This window comes from Sycon ciliatum, chromosome 10 (assembly GCF_964019385.1).
Source record: "Sycon ciliatum chromosome 10, ocSycCili1.1, whole genome shotgun sequence".
NCBI classification, from domain to species: domain Eukaryota; kingdom Metazoa; phylum Porifera; class Calcarea; order Leucosolenida; family Sycettidae; genus Sycon; species Sycon ciliatum.
The window spans coordinates 3537665-3562002 of record NC_088652.1 but is presented as its reverse complement, the minus strand read 5'-3'; the positions used below and the strand labels follow the sequence as shown (position 1 = coordinate 3562002).

General features: G+C 47.7%; 2 protein-coding genes across 2 annotated transcripts in view; one reads left to right on the top strand and one right to left on the bottom strand.

Moving 5' to 3' along the window:
* LOC135826250 (uncharacterized) overlaps nucleotides 1-24338 on the bottom strand; it is an 85006-nt gene that overhangs the window by 41513 nt on the left and 19155 nt on the right. The window lies entirely within an intron of this gene.
* Nucleotides 14233-24102, top strand: LOC135826256 (uncharacterized). The gene is made up of 4 exons (XM_065338886.1): nucleotides 14233-14538; nucleotides 15955-16044; nucleotides 21220-21494; nucleotides 22974-24102. The coding sequence occupies exons 2-4, from the start codon at nucleotides 16018-16020 to the stop codon at nucleotides 23134-23136; spliced, it is 465 nt and encodes a 154-aa protein (XP_065194958.1). The 5' UTR covers nucleotides 14233-14538; nucleotides 15955-16017; the 3' UTR covers nucleotides 23137-24102.

Genomic DNA, 24338 nt, shown 5'->3' with positions numbered 1-24338 from the left:
CAACCCCCCAAGTATCACACAGGAGCGAAGGTTCGCATCTCGAAACAGAAAGGCCACTTTGAAAAAGGTTACACGCCAAATTGGAGTGAGGAAGTGTTTCAGATCAGGAAGGTTCTATTCACAGATCCGGTTACGTATCAGTTGGAAGATCTAAAAGGTGAAGAACTTACAGGCGGTTTCTATGAAAATGAATTGCAGCAAGCAAAAGAAACCGGACTGAGACTGAACAAAGTGATTAAAACGAAGGGTAATACATCTCTAGTATCTTTCAAAGGCTATCCAGCCAAGTTTGATGAGTGGTTAAGAAAATCTCAAGTTAATCGGTTGCGTAAGAATAAAATATTGTGAGAATAAAATATTATGAGAACACTATGTATTTCATGAAGTGAGCGAATGGTCTGCCGCTACGCTAAGATGTGTTATGCCGGTATCTTATAATGTCCATATGCAAGTGTGCTCACACCGTCGTCGAGGATGTACCTCTTGCTATCGAACGGTGATAGCGCCACTTTGCGGATGGTCTCACCATAGATGTGGTGATTCCGGCTGCGCAGCACATTCATCTCTCTCTCGATGCTCTGCTGATCGCGTAGAAGGCAGTCCTTGTACGTCGAGAACTGTAGAGTATCGTTCACGACGGACTTCTTCACACCCTTCGCACGCTTTGCTGACTCTTCGCCGGTGTACGCGTACATCTTTGAGCGAAGCCCCACGAACTCGCTCATGATGCGTCCACCCAGCTCATCCTTGAACTTGCCGACGACTTTCTTGTTTGCGAGGGAGTGCAGAGGATGGTCAGTCGGATAGTTGGACGTATCGTACTGATCCATCATGTCACTCATGTCCGCATACAGGTCGGCCGTGGCGTACTGCAGGATGAACGAGTCGGTGTCCGTGTAACACAGCCGTACGTTCTGACCATAGCGTGGCTTCAGAGTGTCGTAGAAGAAGCTGTACATCAGCACCTTCGACAACTCTAGGATGGAGAAACCCACGTATATAGGTTTGTTCAAGTGAACTTTACACTTGAAGAACTCCACCGCCACCAGGTCGTTGTCGTACACGATACTGCGCTTGTACGTTGGCTTGACGATGGCGCGCCGCAGCCTGTCCACCTCTTCTTCCGAGCGGACAAGCTTCAGGTTCAAGCGGCGTCGGACGTTCTCCATCGTCTTGCCAAACACTGCATTGTTCATGAGTTTGTAGAAATCTTTCTCAAACTCCGATGCAGCATTCGTACGCAGATCGGTGTTCAGCTGGATGTACGAGCGCATCCACGGACGCTGCGTGAACTGGAGGACGCGATGCACTTCACTCACTTCCACGCCAAGCGCCACGTACGCCTGCAGATTTACGTAGTGGCACACGTAGCGGGTTTTTGGCAGCAGAGTGAGCATCAGCTTCTTCTCCTTCTGCTTGCCCAAGCCGAGCTGTTGCGCCAGCTGCTGCTGATGCGGCGACAGCATGTCGTCCGTCACGCACATGTTCTCGGGGCAAGGAGGATACTCGTTTAGCGCATCGTGCACACCATCGGGAATCGTGAGATCACACTCCACGATGTATCCCACGGGTGAATCGTGGGGGTGCGTCATGACGATGTCGGCCACGAGATCATCGCTGATGTCCTCCACGAACTTGAAGTCGCCGATGGGCAGGGGCTGCTGCATGGCCCAGCCGTACAGATTGTTTGCGTCGACGTACTGCAGATACGTCATAGGCTTCGAGGGATCGTACCCGTCTGGGATAAGATCGTTGTTAGCCTCGGCGTACCTCTGCACACTCATGCTGATTCCACCGCGGATGCCGTGCTCGATGAAGGTGTGCATCGTCACGTCAGACAGCAGGTCCAGACTGACGTCGGACACCTTGAGCAGCGCACTCCACGCAAACCCGGGCAGCGTATAGTAGTTGGCCGGATCTAGCGAGTACGTGGCGATGGCGGTGGTGCGGAAGTTCTCAAATACATCCGCCAGCAAGTACACGTCCGTCTTCAGGTAAAGATCATGATAATCACGCAGAGTGACACAATCAAACCTGTTCCAGACGGTTTGCGCGTGACGGTACTCGTCATCGGTGATGTGTGCCTCGGACAGCGACGAGTAGAACTTCTCCCGTGGGGGGAGACTCTCCTCGTCGAAGCGGCTGAACGAGTCCATGTACTCGTACGGGTATACACCTTTCCGAAGCAGAAGATCCGTCTTCTCGGGATCTCCCCCATGCAGATCACGCATGCGGACGAACGCTTCTCCAGGTGTTGCCTTCGCAAGCTTATCCAGCGAAGTGCTGAGAAAAGCGTACGAGTCGATGAACACGAACTGCCGCCACATCATAGCGATGTACTTTTCCGTGTTGGACGGAACGATGTTGATGGAGCCGCGCTCCTCCGTGTGCTCCTTGTCTCCAGCATCTTGGTACGTCACTTCGTCAATCTTCGTTTTACCGAGATGACTGACGATGTGATGCGCGTCGTACCCCTTGAGATTGTGGAACACCACCGGGATGTTCACCTTGCCGGGTACGATGCGCAGCTGAAGATTACAGGAGTTGTGCGCTGCTCCGCGAAACGCACCCGTCATGTGATCGTGGTCACGCACACGATCTCCTCCGAGACGACGTTTACATATCCAGCAATCCCTGGCGCTGAGAAAACCAGCCTCCTCATCAGGCGTCAGGTTCATAGGGCGACGATTCTCCAAGTCTTCACGAATGGAGACTTCCTGCAGTTCCAGGGAGGTCAGGAACTGCTCTACTGAATCTTCGCCCGTATGCTGGAACGTATCCGTCACGGTGCCATCACTGCGCACGACGATGTATGCGGCAGAACAGGGTATGTGCTCCGAGTGCTGCTTCGTCTTCCCCCCAATGCTTTTAGGCTCAGCATGAGGTGCGATGATGCTCTCGAAATCAGCATAAATCACATACGGTGCACGAAGCTGCTTCTCGTACTGCGTGAAACGCAGCTTTTCACCCTTCTGCGGCATCACCGCCCGCGCGATGAGATGGTCTTTACAATGCAGCTGGTGACTCTCCAAAGCCGCCTGAGTGCTCAACACGTTCAGACATCGGTAGCACACCTTCCGCGAACGACTACTTTTGGTGGCTACCAGTCGACTCATGTTCTTGATGAACACCCAGTGCTGCACGTTACGTTCGTCCTCAGTTTGACCAGAAAACAGGAGCAGATTGATGGCTTCCTGAGGATCACCTTTTCTGGTCAGACGTAGCGGAACGACAGTCTTCCCATCATCCGATATGCCGAAAACGTTGACGGCGAGATCGACATTGTTCTGCTCCAACGTCGTGATGGCACACACACTAGCTGGAAACTCTACACCGGCAAAGTTCAGCTCGTCGACGTATGGAACGTACTTCGTTGCACGATTGTAGTTTGCACCGACATCCTCGTGATGTTTTGCAGCCAGCAGAGCCCACTGCAAACACCGATTGTCGTTGCTGATGATGTTGAGGCAGGCTGTCTTAGCCTTGATGTGCTGGGGGAGTTGGATGAACGTTCCACCTCCCATCGGCTCAAATTTCGACAATTCCAGATATACGGCTTCGACGTGATCCACGATCCACCCCGATCCATTCCGGACAAACTCATCGATTTGAGCATCGATCTCTGCTGCAGCACTATCCAGTTTGTACCGAACATCATCATCATTCAGGATGATGGTGGTTCGCGTGCGCACGAAGAAGCTGATGAACACCTTGTCACCGGTGACACCATCCTGCTTCAACAAGCGCAGTTGAAGGACAATAGCTACTTTGTATCTCCCAAACTCGAGGACGTCATCGCGAAGCAGCTCACTGAGGCTCCTGTCCATCAGCTGCAACAAAACGCTAGCATCCTGGTACTCTCCAGCACCAAGATTGCAGACGTAGTTCCTGAGCATTCGCGCATTATGCTCGAGCTCGAACTCGAACATTCGCATCACTCGGCTTGGTTGGGACATCTTGTAGCTAAATGTACTTTCAACTAAACAAACTTACTTTCACCTTTCTTCATCGAAGGAAAATAAATTATGAGCAAGTAAAAGGAAAAGCATCTAGAGTACTTCGCCCGCGTTCTGTTTGAACCCGTTCAAACTTGTCGTTGGTTCTAGTTGATTCCAGAAACTTCCGCCTGATCGGAGTACGCTGTGCGTACTCTGAGCATCGCGAGGAGTAGGAAACCATCGGCATTTTGCTACTCTCTCTCTGATTGCTGCAGACCGGGGAGTAGTAAAAGTATAGTATTTTACTACTCCCTGATGCAGACAGCGCGTGCGCGCGTACTCCTCGTAACCTTTTGACCCGCGTACGCGAGGGTTCGGGCGCGCTTTTGATGTGTATCCTGCACGCGGGTCTCGTTTTGACTGGCTTTGTGGTTTGATGCGTACAAACTTGAAAATTTCAAACTCGTCGGGGCAAGTGGTGTGTACGTATATCGAATCAATCTTCATTTCCTCAAATCATTTCGTAGTGACGGTGTTCCTTTTTTCATGTAGTCCTGGAATTATTTTAGCCTAGTCGTTTAGTCGGACAAGAGACGGACGCCCCTCTTCATCTCCTTGCAGCATTGCTTCGTGCAAGGTATGTGATCGTCGGCCATTGCATGTCTATCGGATCGTAGTCTGATTCCATATATAGATGCAGATATTTATTTTTTCGTAATTTTCAGCGTTTGATTTATTTTTTCGTAACTTTTCATCGTTTACAGCTGCAACACTATCGTCATACATCTGCGCGTGTGAATGCACATGTGCATCTTACCTGGTGATGAGCATGACCCTCCCCCCGATTGAATTGTTGTATAAATTCATGCGAGGTAAGTAAAATAGTTTACTAAGTCTTGCTGTTAGGTAAATCGGGGGGAGGATTTTTTTCCCCCGACTCTCCAGTACCTGTAGACACGTAGGTGATTGGGTTATTACGGACGTCATCAAAGAGTTGATGGGGGGTTGCGATGGTGATTGGGTTAGCATAACGATAGGATCTGTACACATAACAACAAGATTTGCTAATAGGGTATATAGGACCTGTACGCACACACACACACATAAGAATAACGATAGGATCTGTGCACGTAACAACTAGATCTAGGACATATATAGGACTTGTACACATATAAGATGATTATTAGGGTTTGCTGAGTGTTGTTGTTGCCGTTGTGATCTGTAGTACCTGCACACATAAAAAGAGTAGAGTTGGCATGGTAATAGGATTGTCATGGTGATAGGGTTACTAGGGTTATCGTCTATCGAACTATTAGGGTTATCATCACCAGAAAAATTAGGGTTATCATCATGGTGATAGGGTTATCAGGAATATTAGGGTTATGACTATCGAGATTATTAGGGTTATCGCTATGGTGATAGGTTTAGGTGTTATCAGAAATATTAGGGTTATCACCATGGTGATAGGGTTATCATCATCCGGAATATTAGGGTTATCGTCATGGTGATAGCCCTAGGGTTAGGGTTATCAGGAATATTAGGGTTATCGTCATGGTGATAGCCCTAGGGTTAGGGTTATCAGGAATATTAGGGTTATCGTCATGGTGATAGCCCTAGGGTTAGGGTTATCGCCATGGTGATAGGGTTAGGGTTACCAGGATTATTAGGGTTAATACATCCCGATTTTTAGGGTTAAAACGTACAGATTTAGGGTTAAATCGCAAAAATTTAGGGTTAAAACACCCCGGTTTTTAGGGTTAAATCGCATTACGTCATCGATGACGTCATGTGTAAAACGCTCCGATTTTAGGTTAAATCGCAAAAATTTACCGTAAATCGCAAAAATTTAGGGTTAAAACGCCCCGGTTTTTAGGGTTAAATCGCATTACGTCATCGATGACGTCATGTGTAAAACGCTCCGATTTTAGGTTAAATCGCAAAAATTTACCGTAAATCGCAAAAATTTACCGTAAATCGCAAAAATTTAGGGTTAAAACGCCCCGGTTTTTAGGGTTAAATCGCTATGACGTCATCGATGACGTCAGTGATATGGTACATGTCTAATACTTTCTACTCCCCAAGACTCCAGGCAGCTATCCATTACGATAGGCGGTTGGAGCCATGGGTAGAGACACCCAGATGATGGATTCCTCACGGATACATTCACTGCAAACTTGACGGAAACAGTGCTGGCTGCGATCACTGGGTCCAGAACTAAAATTTTCCAAGATCTACCATGTTACAATGGCGATCAGCATGGTCAAGAGACACTACAAGCATGTCAGTTGTCACTTGTCAGCTACAACATAATTATATTCTGTCCACAACGACACCTACCTAGTATCTCTGGCTCCTGACGATCTACTGCAAGCTGATGCGAAAATGCATTACATGTACACCCGCGAACGCCGCGCTTGTCAACGGAATAGGGAAGTGTTTGGAATGCTGTTCCACGGCGGCAGAACATTCTGCAGCTGTTCACCGACACGACCCGCTTCACCAAACGACTTATGATCGTTTCGTTCTCCGAATTTTCCGGTAGCAGCAACAAGAATTGCGTCCGCGACGACAGGAAGAAAGTCTCTCGCAAACTAAAGTCCTGTTGCCACGAAGACAGGGAAGATTCCGCAAGCCCTTTCTTCTGCTTCCAGTGTTGTAGCTCTCCCGTCCACTGGCAGATCTTTCAATCCCACCGAACAAAAAATGGACCTTCTTCTCTCTCTAAAAACAATTAACATAATTACTAGTACTTCGCGACTGTCCGCGGGCCGGCCGTGTACATCATGTACATAGACTATTGCATGCGGCGTGGCGCACTTTCGCAGGACATGACTTACGTTTTTGAACAGCGGCTGGCGCTAGAACTGTACAATGTACTTTGGATTTTGCGATTTTTTCGAGGGCAATGGCTTCCTTTTTTGCCTTGGCCACCTATGATGTACAGAAAATACCAAAAAATCCATGAGAAGCGTGATTTTGAGCTGGAGTGGGGGTTGTTTAATAAGTGCTAGGGGAACCCTCCTTTGCGGCTGTAGAGTGCTAAAACGTGCCCTGTTGGCCGAAAAATTCGAAGTGTTTCTCTGCGCCCCCCCCCCCCCCCCCCCCGACCCCCCGTTGTACCACACCCAACCGCCCTGTGACGCACACACACACACACACACACACACACGCAGAGTACATCTACAATTTGTGTAGAACACCGTTGCACGACAACAACAGTCACTCACCTCCAGAAGATGTAGATTGTGTGCCAGCCGACGAGTCCGAAGACGACGTTGCTATGGCAGCAGGTGCAGCTGCGGGAGACACCGCAGCAGGGGCAGCAGTTGCAGAAGTCGAGGTGGCAGCAGCAGCAGCAGCAGCAGCAGAAGTGGGAGCTGTAAGAGTCACGTCGGCGGAATCAGCTGCCGCAGGAGTAACTAGAGAGGAGGCAGGGACGTAACCTGTATAGCAGAACAAGAGTGAAGAATAGCAGAGCATTAACATCACCAGCCTGGCTATATTCACAGGTTTGAGGAACAGTTGCAAAAGGGAAATGTCTGAAGAACAAATTGACTGTCACCACCAGGACTCGAACCAAGGACCTTTGCTTGAGGCCAGCGATGCTCTAAGTACTGAGCTATGGTGTAGTCGTCATCCCAGCAGAGACTGTTCAATATTTTCGTCCAGTACTTGCATGCAATTCCACACTGCTGAGTCTCCATTTGACCGTCATCAGCAGAGGAGAACATAACAACACCAGAACTCTGTAGACTGTAAGTACAGTGCAGTGCTCAATGAAATCCAGTCGCGTCACTCAACTACGCACCGGGCGTTGCACAGTCCTGGATCTGCAAACACTAGACTGCAAAATGGTGCAAGGCGCAAAATTGAGTGACACGACTGGATTTCATTGACAGGGACTGTACGTGATGCTCTGTGTCCACCAACGACTGCGTTCACAGTTTTCTTATCCTTGTTGAAGTTTCTGTCCCGTCGCCGCATCCGTATTTGTTGAGTGTCCTACTAAAAAAAGATTACATACTCGTACCGTCATCGCAGGCTACACAATATTTTTTTCTCTTCAGAATTGGCGGCTGGCAGCAAACTGCAGAGATCACTGACCATCATTTGGCAAGCACTGTGGCAATACGCCCAGTGAGAAGGCACTGTGGCAATACGCCCAGTGAGAAGGCAGATATTGCCTGTGCCTATGGTGAAATAGAGTATAGCCAAACAAATATACAGACAACTAAAGCATGCTCTACGTACCAAGTGCAGATAGCAGCTCTCGCACTGCTGTTCTCATTTGAGGATTGTCCGCCCACTGTTCGTCCTCACCCTCAACACAGGTCGCAAGGGCAGCGCCTGCTCGTTCATGCACGGTTGCGGCTGACACTCCCTGGCGACGCGCATGCCTCAAGGTATCTAAAACACACAACGTAAAGGAAAATAATACACTTTCATGTATTCGTATGCTTGGTGTTTCTTCGGCGTTGGTCGCAAGGTTGAAAGTGTGCAGTTTGAAAGTATGACAAAGACTGTGTCGTTCTTCCAGAGCTGTTGTGATATGTGAGGTTGTAATTCAACTGGTTTACTGCACAATATTTTCGAAATGCGCCTTTCAAATACTGATTGTGAGAGATAACCATAAAAGAAAACAGGCTTTTTCAAGATAACAGGGCTGTGGTTGCCAAGCAACGAGTAATCTTACAATTACGTGCCGGAAATGAGGTATTGCAATATCTTGCAAACATGGTCACAACAGGGAGCCAAAACTTGTTTGGGCCGCAGAGGTGTCTGAACACATAATTCTCTGCAAGCTTGAATGAAAACCGCTATGATACAATAAATATTTTGACAACGCTTTGCTGATAGAATAGGTAGACTACGCATGAAGAGATGGCCAATGACTGACACAGTTCATGCATCATGCCTCACCATCTGTGACGAAGAACTTGAGCAGCTTGGCGCAGACTTCGACAAGATTCCGGGAGGGCTCCAAGTAACACAGGACTTTGGACAGCGACACGTCAATGTTCAACTCGGTGATCGCTTGCATTGCTCCGGTTTCTACGCAGATGACAACAAGACAACAGAACACGGACACGCTTGTCAAGACGCGAACACTCCACTGTAGCCACTCATCATAACAGAACATCTGAAATTATACTCTTAACAGTCTCTAGACTAACCGTACATCATCACAGCACTCTGTAAAATGAAGTGGATTGGGGTGGGGTCGGGGGAGGGCGATTGGAGAGCATTCGTGTTGATTACTTCGGCAGGAAGAGTTGTATCAAGTCAAAACCCTGCGAGCAAACTAGACAGCACCGGGAGGATACAGCCATTAATATTTTGCTAACAAGAGCCCTCTATGGTCAAGTAGAGTTTGAACAATTGGCACCCTGGCAAAATGCAAGCAAGCCTGCCCTCCAGAACGGCACGAAGCCATTCGGGATCCTACCTTGGATGATGCCGCGCATGTGCAGGATGAGCGTTGTGAAACGTTTGATGGCGTTGTTCTTCAGCTTGGTCCTGTCGACGTGCTCCATCATGTTTACAAAGCTCCTGCATATCTCGATACACTCCCTTCCCGGACATAGCTCCACGATGGGAACTGGGGAGAAAGAATGGCAGACAAGATACAAAACGTGCAAAGCACAGAGTAAATATTTTGATTGGACAAATTATCAACGATACAATAATTCACACACGCGATCATTTTGTTCTATCACACTCGCACGATTTTTATCATTATAGCTGCGCCTCTTCCCCACCCCTGTCTTTGAAGAACGGGTACTGTGGTGGAAAACGTTCTCCATGGAAAACATGTTCATGGAATAGAAAATGTGTGTATTTTCATGAACTGCCGGGGTTGCAGTACAGCGCCCAGAAGACGCGGGCCAGTAGTATGGCGCGCAGCAAAGACAGTGCCGAGTGGGAGTGTAGCCTGACGCTAACGGATGATGCTAAAAATGAAAAAAGTACTGTAATTTCACAAATTTTCGGTTTACTTGTATTTTCGGTACTTTCGGTGCATCTGTTTCATACCTAAAATTTCAATACACCAAACAAACACTAACACACACAATACAACAGGGAACTGCCACTCTGTACCGAAAACTTCTGTTTATCAAACCTGGCCTTTTCCCCTCATACTGAACATATTCAGCACCGACAATTTTTGAAACTGGAGTACTCGGATCATTCTTTAACTATACTAGGAACATGCTCCACAATCACAAACTTTTATCTAAATGGTGCAGAGCATGTGAAAAGGGTGCTCAGGGTGAAAATTGCAGGTTTGGGGTTATCTTGGCCTCGTGTTAGGCCTTCCAGTTTCACAATGACTATAACAATTTGCAGAGAAACCGGGCGAACCTGCAAATACCTTACGTGATGAGAGGCTTTATCAAGTCCTTCCAAGTACATAAGGAGCTTATAATCTTGCGCACAGACACATTAATTCACTCTCTCACGCACGCACGCACAAACACACCCACACACGAACACACGCACCCACACACACGCACACACATACACACACACATGCACACACACACACACACACACATGCACAGGAACACACACATACACACATGAACACACACACGCACATACCCTGCTCGTCATCATCTATGGGTGATGGGCGATTCAATGCGATGTCCAAGAAGTTACAAACGGAATCCACCACCGACAGTTCAGTTTTGTACATAGTGAGCACCTTCACAGCTTCCGAGATATCCTCTTGCGTCAGGCGAAATTGAAACGTAGCTGATTCTTGTACCCACATATTAACAAGGCATACAACACACAAAATATACACAAAGGTTCATACCCAATCTCCGGAAAACTACCTAGTTCGGCCTCACTAGGTGTCATAAACGTAGCTCGAGTGAGCGGCCGATCCTATGGCAATGAACTCAAGTGTGCTGTTAGGTACCTCCTCCCGTACGTTCTACAACCTTTTCCAAGCTGGCCTGCATGCACCCTCGTACTCACCCTTTGTCTCCTTTTGTCACCTTTTGTTCCCTTGGCCTGGGTAGCTACTTGCGCGGCCATATCTGCCATAGCTACCCAGGCCCTTTATCTTGCCGCCCTCACTCAATCTCTCTCTCTTCCATAATGTAGTTGTTTCGTTCGTCTTTGTCTCCGTCTCCCCATCTCCCCTAACGTATGTTTTAATCAGGTGAAAGTGTCAAGGTCAGAGTGGTCTACTCATGACAAACACAGTCGCCTTCAACACTAGCCAGAAAATAAGTGCCGAACCAAGTCAAGGCGAGAGAGCGTAACACTCAATCTCTGTTCACAGGTTCATACGTCAAGGCCGTCACAGCCGGGGCAGCTGAGGCCGCCCCACCCTTTCGGCGGTTTTTTTTTTTTTTTTTTTTTGGAGCATTTTACAACAAAGCGCGATGATCGCAGCTTAGCGCAAACGTGACAAATCTTTGTCCCCGACCCCTCGATCGTGGTTTGTTGCAGAAAAAAGTCTTTCATTGCTAACACTGAAATGGCACCAAATGCCAGGAAATGCTTGCAATTGGCTTCAATTTTTGTGAATTTTTTCCCGGGGGAGGGTAATGTTTGTCCCCGATCGTAGCGTTTTCTTGGTTTGTTGCAGAATCAAAAAGACTTTCATTGTAGTTACCGTACACTGAAATGGCACCAAATGCCCGGAAATGCTTGAAATTGGCTTCAATTTTGAAATTTTTTCCCGGGGAGGACCCCCGCACCCCCCTTCCGTGGCCGCCCCACCTCCTAAGTCGGTGCGACGGGCCTGTGCGTATACCAGTACTGAAGCACATGCACGTGCGCTCCAGTGCACACATGTTCACACGTACGTGCCCGCAAGCATGCACGTGCAGGAACACACACTCCCACACCCCCCCCCCCCACACACACACACACACATACGCACACACACGCACACACACACTCCCCTCCCCCCCCCCCCCACACACACACACTCGCGCGCACGCACGCACATGCACATTCCCACACGCATACATGCACACGATTTCGTCTACCTTATCTACCCTGCCCCACAGTTTGGAGCTGCGGCATTGGACGCCTGATCATGGCGTGGCGAGGTTCCATGGAAGAGGAAAGGCGGTTCTGGACACACCCTTCTGGTTTTGGATCCGTATTAGTGTTACTGTTTAACAAATCGAAATGTGCATGCTACAGGCTGGTTCGCCGATAAGTAGAGCTACCTATGACAGATTCAGGCCTTCCTTCATTCACTCCAACTCAATCTCTGGCTGATCCTCTCTCTCTCTCTCTCTCTCTCTCTCTCTCTCTCTCTCTCTCTCTCTCTCTCTCTCTCTCTCTCTCTCTCTCTCTTTATGCCTCTCCCTCTACATATTGGGTTCAAACCTAGGAACTAACTTCTGGAAAGGTTTCTTCGCACACCTCCCTACGGCCTCCCGTAACAAGGCAACATTTGGTACATGGAAGACACCAAAATAGAAGAAGAGGATGTGCATATACTCTTTTGGTCTTGTCCTCGTCCATACACTCACCATCCTCAGTGACCAGGCTTGCCAGTAGCTCAAAGAGACCTTTGCAGAAGGTGCCGTTCTGTTCCTGTGCATGACCACGCAGCAAGTCCAGGTATTTCCGCTCAGCAAACAGTGGCGACGCAAGGACAATACCACGATTGTCGGCCTTCCGCATCAAATCTTTAACCCTCCGGTATTCCACCATTATAGTACCGGCAATCGTAGTTTTGCCGCTGCCTGCACCGCTAAACGCCATCGTGTTCGTTACTACTGTCTTTTTCAATCCTACTTCATCCATCATCAGCAGAGTAAGTTAGACAAATTAATGAGTCCGCCTATTTCACTATCTATTCCTAAACCTCCGCTGATCTGCACACCACTATCCTTATCCTTGACTGCATCACGCAATAGTTTCTGCGCCTTCAGGAGAGACGCCGGGAACTCCGCAGATCCGCCAACGGCACACCTTTGACCTCCAAGAACGGCAGCTACATTTTCATTGCTGAAATCACTGCATCAGCTTCTAGTCGGGGATCCGAAATCTGTAGGATGCTTTTTTATTTTCGGGGTATGCCACTCCAGAGGGAGGACTTGAAACTTCGCACAGAGGTAGGTAAGGGTCTCTAGAGGACGATTTGAGAACTTGGCCGTCCCGAAGCTGTGCACCAATGCCGGTGCAAGGAGGTTTGTTCGCTCGTCGAACACTATTTCGTTGCCGTGATTTCACAGTATTTGCGCCGTTCAGCGCTTGAAAATGGGGGAAAATCAGTGGGTTTCCCCCGACGTAGCCAGACATTTTCATACGAATGACGCAATTTTGCTAGATTTTCAAGAGAAACACAAAGAAACACGAAGCAAAAACCGCAAAGTCACTCCGTCCATGAAGAATTTTCATTCTGTTTGTGTCTTTGTGAGTTCTGAAGTAACATAGCTGGTTCGTTGGAGGAGGACATGACTGGTGTTCCTGAGATTGTCGTGCGTAACGGCTAAATCAGTAAATGACTTGCCACTTGACCCTGATGTCGACAGGCAGGTCTCGTAGGAACTGTCCGTCTCCATCGAGGTGACTCTGGATTGTTTTTACCAATAGTGTTTTGTAGATTGATCATCACTACAAACGATTTCATGCTAGTCAATGAGCGGACTGACAACGTGTGGTAAGGTACACACCATGGCAGCTGCCTTGAACGGAATCTTTGATTATAATACCAGTGAACGTAGAAATGCATGACTTATCTTGAATAACGTCTCTTTGAATCATTGTTTTGTTGAAGTTTCGGGTGCTAGGCTGCACAGTGACATGCATACGTGGAAGCATTCACATAATCATTGTAGAAGATCATGGGATGATTATTTCCCTCTACTACTTCATTCAGTCCTTTGTGTGGTAGATTGAGTAGTACTAGTATTAGACCTATAATGTAGTATATTAGGAATTAATAATAATTATTATTTCCGCAAATGCAATCAGTAAATGTGGCGGTATTATAAACATGTAGAATATAATCATAATTATATTTAAAAAAACTACAGCTACGGTGCATCATTATTATTTTTATGTGAACAAAGGCTGAAAGCAGATAATTGTAAACAGTGTCATGGACGCGATATGCATCGGCACCACCGCATACATCCAGGCAAGACGATGTAGCGCAATATCTGTGTTGAACGGTTTTTGATCCCTTCATCATGGAGAACAGTATCCATTCTTCATCCGGTTTGCGATCCTCTGCTCTGTGCTGCCAACCGTACGTCCACTTGTTGCTCACATGTGTAGTGCTAGCATGCTGCTGAGCGGGTTGTCACATTCGGACATACATCGGCGAGTACCGTAAAAGCCCGTAATAAGTATGTCAATGCACTTGCCAGCACTGCAACCCCTGTATCTGCCTCTGGGCTAGGCAGTTGACCATTGGCATTGATTGCACGGCCAGCAGCACCTCGGTGTCAAGACATTGCAGATGCAGTGAACTGACGGTGGCCAAGAACTCGAAAGCCCTTCTCTGATAGACCCATAACCCATTGCTGAAGAGATCTTTTACTCCATCTCGCCCGACCTGGAGCGCCACTTTTTTGAAGGTCGGCTCCCTGACTAGTTCGAAGGTAGTAGCTTCCAGGTAAGAGATGAGACCAACGCCTAAACATTCTAGTGACCATGGAGTTGATTCACTCACTCGCATTGCCCTGATCAAAACCGAAAAAGAAATCTGCTTGACATGTCTTATGCCGTTATGGTGCGCTAGCTCCACGGTGGTGCAGCCGCTTCAGAAAACATTGTTTGAGATTTGTCAGTTGTTCCCTATAATACTGTCTTGTACATCACCAATTTGGATTATTATCTTGAGAAAGCGGAAAACTGCTGGGAGATGCAACGCGCCCAGTTTCGTCACTTCCATCGTTGTCTGCCACGTAACCATGGTAACTGCAAGGACATTGCTACAGGCCAACTTAGATTATTGCACCACTCACCTCCGATTTCACTTTCTCCGACTTTGAACAAAATTGGAATTTCCAACTTTGCCGGTATCAGCGGATGAAGTTGCTTGTCCCGTTGGAATGCCCGCTTCCTGCCGAACAGGACACTTGACGGACTCACGACTGCAGTCCGGAGCACACGAGGAGCTGCACATCAGGGAAAGTGTAACGTGCTCCTCGTGTGCTCCGGATTTGGCAGTTGTGAGTCAGTCAAGTGTGAAGCACGGCAGGAAGCGTGTGTTCCACGCAAGAACAAACAACTTCATCAAGTAACTAAAACTCTTCAGTGATTTCTTGCACACAGCCTTTGCTGAGATAGGAATTCCAACTTCTTTTCTGTGCGTACAATAAAACCTGTAATGGCGACCACTCGGATATGGCGACCACTCGACCATGGCGACCACTTTCCCTTGTCACGGACGCATTCAAATTCAAAACACCTCGGATAAGGCGACCACTCGCTCAACGCGTCCGACGACCACCCACCCGCGACCGCGTTGCACAGTGCTAGTCATGTAAATGTACACATTGCATGGTGCACCAGCCACCAGGCATGGTAGATCTACACACCAGTGCAGGAAGTGTAGATGTACATGCATGGTGCATGTACGGCATTTGACAGGTCTGCGGACCCCAGGCACACTGGCCGTGCTAGAGTAGCATAGGTGTGATGCACTGATCAACATGATGTATCACATGTGGATAAGGTCACGTGACCCACTGAACCTGGATAAGAAGACCACCTGGCCACGCCGACCACTTTTTCTCGTCCCTCGAGGGGTCGCCTTAGACAGGTTTCACTGTACATGTGTGAGTGTGTGCATGCGTGCATGTAGATGGGTGCCAGTTTCTACTTTCTATGCACCAGCTGAAGAAAAATAGTGTGTTTAGTCTCGTTCCATTGCTAACTTGTGCAAGCTCAAGTCCTATTCTTTAAGCGCTCTATTTTCTTTGAAGAAAAATCGTATCTTCAAAGTGTTTGTTTCTGTGCCTTGGCGGCTTTGCTTGTGTCTGTTTGGATGTGTGCGGTATGCGCGTGCGGATGGGATTTTACACAGCTCGAAGGACAACAGAATGCTGTAGCGAGGAAGCAAGTGGCGCTCTGGGAGAAGAAAGCGGAGATGGCCAAAGACCCGTCACTTCCTCCGGTTAGTCTTTTCATATCGGTAGAAACGTATTCTCATTTCCGAAGACGAATGAAACAATCTACAAGCTAGGGACGCACAGGACGTAGGCCGTTGATGGCCCAGACACACAAACACACGTATTCTATATGTGCACGCTCACCCTGAACCTTGAACACCCATCCACGATCAGGCTGGTAGCGGTGTCAAACGGGGCAGAAGCGGGAATGCCCACACATGAACACACACACACACATTTGCACCTGTACTGGCGCTTGCTCACGGCCGTAAACTGCTCACGTGTCTCCCCGTAGATTGGAGAGAGATTCTGAAGGGATCCTGGAAAGATGACTCAATTTGCCGTTTGTTTGGTTCCCTTTTACGTCCCAATTTGCGTCCGTATCTGACAAGTCTTTCAAAGAGGAAGTCTACGGTACTTCAGGGTGAAAATACAAACTCCGATAGCTGTAGTCTTCTGGATGCTGAGTACAATGATATGAATCCCAGTACTGTAAACCTTGAAATTATTGCGATAGTCTAATTTCTGCGAAATTCGCGACCGCGTGGAAATCGCGAAATTTAGACAGCGCGAAAAGGAGATCCATGAAAGGTTTAGCAAGAATGCCATTCTGCAATCGCAAAATTAAAACCTTGCAAACCTGTCCGGATTCTGAAAACGCGAACTAAAAACGCCGCGAAAATTTCACGCTTTGACATTCTCCCTCTTCGACCTATTCGAAGTGATGCAGATTTATTCTTGGACTTGGGGCATGCAAAGGCAATGTTGTAGGATCTCTGCTGGCTAGCTCCTATGGATTCGGTTTAAAGAAGCTGTAATAATTGTTCCCTAATCGGATATAAAGGACTCGGATGGAGAGCCAAGAGTATATTTATGAAAAAGAAAAAAAGGACCAAGGAACTACAAGTTACGCTATAATGTGCACGAACACCACCAGTTACTAAACAATCAGTTCAGCTCATCAGCTCATTACCGTCTGTCAGTGTCGTCCGATGTTAGCGCATGAGCTGATTGTTCGGTAACTGGTGATGTTAGCGTAACTTGTATTTCCCTGGTCCATTTTCTTTTCTTTCTTACAATAGGATATACTCCAGTGCGAATGATGTTGCGACATTGCCGGTGATTAATGAAGAAAGTGTCTGCTCCGAATGCTGGAGCTCGCGCTTCCTGCCGACAGACTTGGCACTTGACTGACTCACGACTGCGCGTGGAGCACACGAGAAGCACGTCAAACCTTTCACTTGGCAAACCTGCAAGAAAGCACAACTCCCTGCTCAATACACAGTGTTTCGGGGAATTCACCCCTCAAGTCAGTCGGCAGGAAGCGCGAGCTCCGACGTTCGGAGCAGACACTTTCGTCAGGATATACTCCAGTTTTAATAAATACTGACGTTCTACAACTAACTACCGTCGGTCAATGTCGTGCAATGTTTAAGGAAATCATTTTATTTTGAATGACCGCCGTTCATTGGGTGCGTTGCTAGTTGTCACCACAATCCGCGATATTCATGTTAAAACAAAATGGCATCACGATTTATTGAAAGTGGTATAGTTGGTGGTACGAGTGTTCAAAACCATTTGAACTTCATACTGTTCGTCTTCTTTTTGACATGCTCTCTTTCCATCGTCCTTAGCTTTTGTTTGTTGAGAGCTGTTTGGCTTTCTCCTATACCTCTGGGGGATGCCAAGTGATGGTTTTGAGAGGCTGGTGATGGCTGTGAGCGATAGTTTGCCGATCGGCGTCGTCCTCGCTATAGCGATGAAAATACTAGTTACTGCGCACCTGGCAGATATCACAACACGTCGGAGCGTCCAGGAGCAAAGGAATCTTGGGTTTTCACTGGAATCTAGTTCCTCCAGCATCGTGTAGCCCACCGTCGGTGAATGGCGGTCCAGAAAGGTCGAACCTGGTCTTCTGCAGCATCTCGCAGTCCTGCGAGGCACACTGAATACGCCTGTCATGTATTCTACAAATAAAAATCACGAAGTAGTGGACTTTACAGTGATGAGTCTATCCTGTATGCTACAAAAGACGCAGGAAATGTGACTGGTGTCTGTACACTCAGTGACTGGACGCCAACACCCCAGTCTTCTCCTACAGGATCTGTTTGACATTGACATTATGCAGTAGGTCGGCATTGACCTGGTTTGGCAGCTATCGTAATAGTATCTGCCTGGTTGGATGTAGCAGGTTGGTGTTTGCTCGTCGTCCAGTCCGGAATGTTCTTGTAACTCGCGGTGGTGTACGCGCAGGGTTTGTGATCATCCCTGTTCACTTCAATATTATCAAACACAACGTTCCCTTTGTCACTCATCTTATCCCGAGTACTGAATTTGCTGACAATATTGCACCACACTTGTCACAACCTACCGCCACTGCTGGCGGTGGCGACTGGTTCGTCAATGGCGGTGACCAGGCTGACTGACTAGCTTCGAGACAGCGGCCTCGTTGTCAACCCCGCGGCAGCCTAAAGGTTGATTTTATCGATCCAGCCTCAGCGCCATGTTGACGATGCCCTAGTGACTGTGTGTCATGGATTGCCTTGCCATCAGCGGTCATTGCCGTCCACCTTGGTGCAGCCCTCAACAACTGGCTCAGCCCATGGGAGTCTCAAGTGGACAAAGTTGTTGCCAAAGTAGCTCAGAAGATTGGTGCATCGTGGTGTAGGTGAGCACATAACTAGGACTTCCCAGCGCCTATTTGTCCAGGCTGCGATACTATGTGACATGCTGTACTGCACATTCTTTTCAGCACTGCAAGGCCGGCAGCTGGACCGACTGCAGGGGCCGCGCACATGCAGGCCGCCTGTTGCCAGTGCAGCATTCTGGAACGTTCCTTCCTTCTGAGATCCGTGGAATAATAACTTTCTTTGCTTCAAAGCAAGTTGCTTACCTTTCTGTTGTGCTCCCAGTGTCCTTCCAACAATAACCTACAGCAATGTTTTATTTTCCTTTCCATTCCCCAACCAATGAATACTACGATGTCGATTCTATTTCTGAATACTTTAGTGTGTGCCCGCGCACGCACGTGTGTGTGTATACCTCACTCGCCACTCGAAGTTCTGCTCCCCATCACTGGAACACTGCCTGTTCTTTCAGGACCTGCCATCATCTGCGGATGGGCATTCAATGATTGTATTGTGTGTGTGTTTCAATCAGAATCAGATCCGCTATCGTTGCTATCAGAGAAAATCTGTGGGTTCACATCCAGTGCATTTGTAGATTTGCGTGCTTTTCTCGCCACGGGCGCATACATGAGACATTGTGTGTGTGTGTGTGCGTCTGTGTGTATGGGGATATTGTCTGTATCGGCTTTTGGTACTAATGTTCAGGTCTGTGCTTGCATGTGTGAACATGAAATTGTTCGGTTCTGTGCATGCTATTGCTATGTTGTATATTAATGTGTTCCTCTATCTGCAGTCGCCTTTAACCTTCGGTCAAGTTAACGTTTATTGTGCTCTATTTATCGTGCGAATCAAAATAAACAATAATAACACAAGTCATGCTAGAGTGACGACATGTGCGTGTAGTAGGGTTGATGCGATGGGACGTTATAATTAGGTGGAACAGAACACACATTGGGCAGATTGATTGGGCATCATTGATTGTGCTCAGTCTAAACAGTGAACATAATAATTATCTCCAGTGACAGACTGAAGCGGCTAGCCTCCAATAGGTAGCTGGCACTAGTCGCTACTGCTTGTTTGACAGGTGCCGCCAGAATCCCTGTTGTGTCATGCTATAGATGCACATGCCCTATTCTGGGGCATGCTGAGGTACTTTGATTTTGTTGACTGCATGTAGACAGCATCCAATAGTAGTACTCGTAGACCTTGGCTCTTTGTAGGTCAACCACCATCGCATGGATCGATCGGTGACTATGCACTTGGAGGTTGGAATAGCCCGCGCTGAACAGATCTTGCCATGGCCCAGGGAGTGAACTCGCTTTCTCGACTATCCCGGTTTGAGTTAACCAGCATGAGTGGTGCAATTTGTCCATACCATGTTGCGAGCTCACACTTGTTTGGGCAGGTTTTGAGCTGCACCACGAAACAAAGCGAAATAACGGCGTGACTGTAGAGCAAGGAAGCGGCGAGACGGCACTTCCAGGACGAGACAGGCAGTAGAGATGTGTTCACTGCACGAGCAACCTCTCAAACCCTGCCGGTACTCCACAGTTACAAGAAAATGTCGGACTGGACGACGCGCCAATGCAAACCTGCTACATCCACCCAGGCAGATAGCTGCCAAACCAGGCCAATGTCGACCCACTGCATACCGGTATGTCAATGTCAAACAGATCGATGAGGAGAAGACTGGGATGATATTGGCGTCCAATGTACGGACACCAGTCACATTTCCTGCGTCTTTTGTAGCATACAGGATAGACTCATCACTGTAAAGTCCACTACTTCGTGATTTTTATTTGTAGAATACATGACAGGCGTATTCAGTGTGCCTCGCAGGACTGCGAGATGCTGCAGAAGACCAGGTTCGACCTTTCTGGACCGCCATTCACCGACGGTGGGCTACACGATGCTGGAGGAACTAGATTCCAGTGAAAACCCAAGATTCCTTTGCTCCTGGACGCTCCGACGTGTTGTGATATCTGCCAGGTGCGCAGTAACTAGTATTTTCATCGCTATAGCGAGGACGACGCCGATCGGCAAACTATCGCTCACAGCCATCACCAGCCTCTCAAAACCATCACTTGGCATCCCCCAGAGGTATAGGAGAAAGCCAAAACAGCTCTCAACAAACAAAAGCTAAGGACGATGAAAAGAGAGCATGTCAAAAAGAAGACGAACAGTATGAAGGTCAAATGGGTTTGAACACTCGTACCACCAACTATACCACTTTCAATAAATCGTGACGCCATTTTGTTTTAACACGCATACGGTCCATTTGATCATCTGTAATTCTGTATTTGATTCAGTGCCGGCAAGACTGTAAGTCTGTGGTGTTTATTGCTTTCCATCAACCTGCTTGAATTTGATAGATTGTTCCGGAATTACGTTACTTCACGAAAGCCTGCTAAATCGTGTGTTCCGTTCGTTCTGGAACTTGAAAACCTAAATTGTGTGTTCTATTCGTTTTGAAAACCAGCTAAATATTGTGTCCCATTCGTCGTGTATATTCAAAATTCTTCTGTTCATCCATTTTCTTGTTTTATTTTTCAGGAGGTGAAGAAGTTCCTTGTTGACCGTGCGGACAAGTGTTTGTGTATGCTGGCTGAAAGAAGAGATACACTTGCCGTGGCATCATCGTCGTTCGGCACTATCGAGCCGGCTGTGTGTCTGGCCGAGTTATGGAAGCTGTGCTGCCAGTATGTCGGTGCTGGGCATTCGGATGTGATCCTGCGTGCTGCTCGGATGTGCGACACTCTGCAGAGCGAAGATGAGATTGTTCGTGTTCTAAGTCACTTCTGTCAGGAGAAACAGTGCGGTCCTGATCGGTGAGTAAAATTATGAATAATGCTAGCACACACACACACACACACACACACACACACACACACACACACACACACACACACACACACACACCACACACACACACACACACACACACACACACACACACACATCTCTGCTATCCGGACCTCGAGGTTATGGACACCTCGGTCTGCCGGGCACCCTGTAGGTGTATTTTAGTGAAAATAATTACTTCTCTCTTGTCATATTACTACTCTCTTGTCATATTACTACTCTCTTGTCATATTACTACTCTCTTGCCATATTACTACTCTCTTGCCATATTACTACTCTCTTGCCATATTACTAATCTCTTGTCATATTACTACTCTCTTGTCATATTACTACTTTTTTGCCATATTACTACTTTTTTGCCATATTACTACTTTTTTGCCATATTACTACTCTCTTGCCATATTACTACTTTTTTGCCATATTACTACTCTTTTGCCATAATTATTACTACTCCTTTCCATCTTTTGTGGAAATAGTGATGCCAGATCTCTGGCACTTCCACATTAAGACGTACATGTATGTGATAATACAGAAGCCTTGCTTGGTAGTTTAACATGTTTTTCGATTTTGACAGCATGTTACAAGGCGAGGACGCGTAGTGCTCCTGACTACAACCATAAGACGTGATCCCTGCAGCGGCAGCAACGTGAACAATACTACGGCGGCAACACGACGACTTCTACAACACAAAAAACGGATATTATAAAAATCCTACCAACCCGTAGAGTAACGAGGGTCCGAACCTGGGTTTTCCCAATACGGTTCAAATGGTCGCAAGACCGGGACTCCGCCAACCGGTTTATGGTTGTAGTCAGGAGCACTACGCGTCCTCGCCTTGTAACATGCTGTCAAAATCGAAAAACATGTATGTGATGTAGAGTTCTGGATATTCACAAGTGGTGGACTGTACCTGGTCCCTGACCACCTGGACAACAGCGATAGTAATGTGCTTTTTCTTTTTCTTTTTGTTAATCGACCACGATGATGTTGTTGGCACTGGTGCATCCCGAGGACATGTGCTACGGAAGCAGGGAAACAAGAAAATGAAAGTACAACGCAAAGTTACGATAAGAATAGTGAAATTAACACAGCCTGTGTCACCTCTGACAAACGTGTGTGTGTGTGTGTGTGTGTGTGTGTGTGTGTGTGTGTGGTGTGTGTGTGTGTGTGCGTGCGTGCATGCGTATGTGTGCTACGTTTGCACTGTGGGAAGCGCTATCGCCGTCGCCAGGACTTGACTCGCCACGCCCTCTTTTGCTCGTGACTTGAACACTGTTGGTCCTTTCGGGACCTGCTATCATCTCCGTATGGGCATATTGCATTGTATTGCGTATGTGCGTGTGTGCTTATCTGTGTAACTGTTTGTGCGTGTGTTCACGTGTGTGCGTATATGTGTTTTGTGCGTGTGTTCACGTGTGTGTGTTCTTGTGTATGTGCACTTGCAGGACATTGAAGGTTTCCATCATGTCACCTCTTGTGGCAAGGAAAAGATGCCAGCAGTACCCGCGTCCATTGTGGTGCTTCTTGCTGCTCAAGCACTTCTTTATCATCAAGAAGAAGGGCATAGATGTTAGCACTCAAATCGGTGCTTTGCCAGCTATCGACTAGAGCCTAGCGAGCTGGATTGCTCCTGCGGTTTCTTCTCCTGCCAGCGTCCCGGCCATACAACCTGCTGCTGCCAGCGTCTCGACGGCCAAACTGCCTGCTCTATGAGGCATGGGTATGCCACCAGCTAGCGGGGGTATGCCACCAGCTAGCGGGGGTATGTGAGCTATTGCCGGCAGTTTGACCGCGATCCCGTGTGCCATCGGCGCAGCCTTTTTCCTGTGACAAATGCTGTTCTCAACATACCCATCATCTAGACCCGCCACTCAGTATTGCTTACTATATTGAATTGAGTGATTGTGGGAAAGATATTGGGTGGATCCCAGGCTATTACGCAACAAAGGAAGGAATTGCTACTATTATTCAAGACTGGGACCGAGACAATTGTCATCACACTTCTCTACTTGTTTTGGCTGCCACGTATGCGGCAGTGCTTCTTTAGACAGCACACCCACTAGAGACTGCACAACTGTTACTGCATATCTATCTATTTTAATGTATGTGTGTATGTGTGTGTGTGCATGTGCGCGCGCTTGTGTGCATGGGTGAGAGTGTGTATGTGTGTGCGTGTGTGTGTGTATGTGCGTGCGCCCGCACGTGTGTATTTGCGTACTTCTTTGAAGTATGTGAGAGAGACATTAGATGGCCTACCATGAAATGATTATATTTCACCATAATTATAGGCCTTTTTGGTATTTTTCTTGTCCTCTTGCCGCAAAGTGCTGTTTTCCTGTTCTTCCTATCCACTTCTTCCTACCCACTTCTTCCTACCCACTTCTTCCCATCCACTTCTTCCTACCCACTTCTTCGGAAAGTTCCTAGTAGACTTTAGGACGTAGCGTTAGATGTGTTCTGATCACTGACTCCTGTCGTTAGTATCGTCAATATTGAATTTCTTTTATTCCCATAGCTATGCAAAATACGTTACCTTAGTAGCATCTGGTGCTAGCCAGGGTGCACAGCGCTCTATTTCATAATGTCTGTGTGTGTGTGTGTCGTACCTCGTACGTCCGTCATCACACGCGACAGGGCACAAAGGCTGGCGCAGGCAGCGCGCCAGGCCTGCCGCATGCGTCCAACTGTGACACGTGACTTTAATAGCGCCAGCTCGACTAGCTGGCTCAGCAAATATAAGCATGATAAACGAGCATAGCGAAGGGTGCCGTGTTTGCTCTCGTCGCTTTTCAACTTTACCCCCCCCCCCC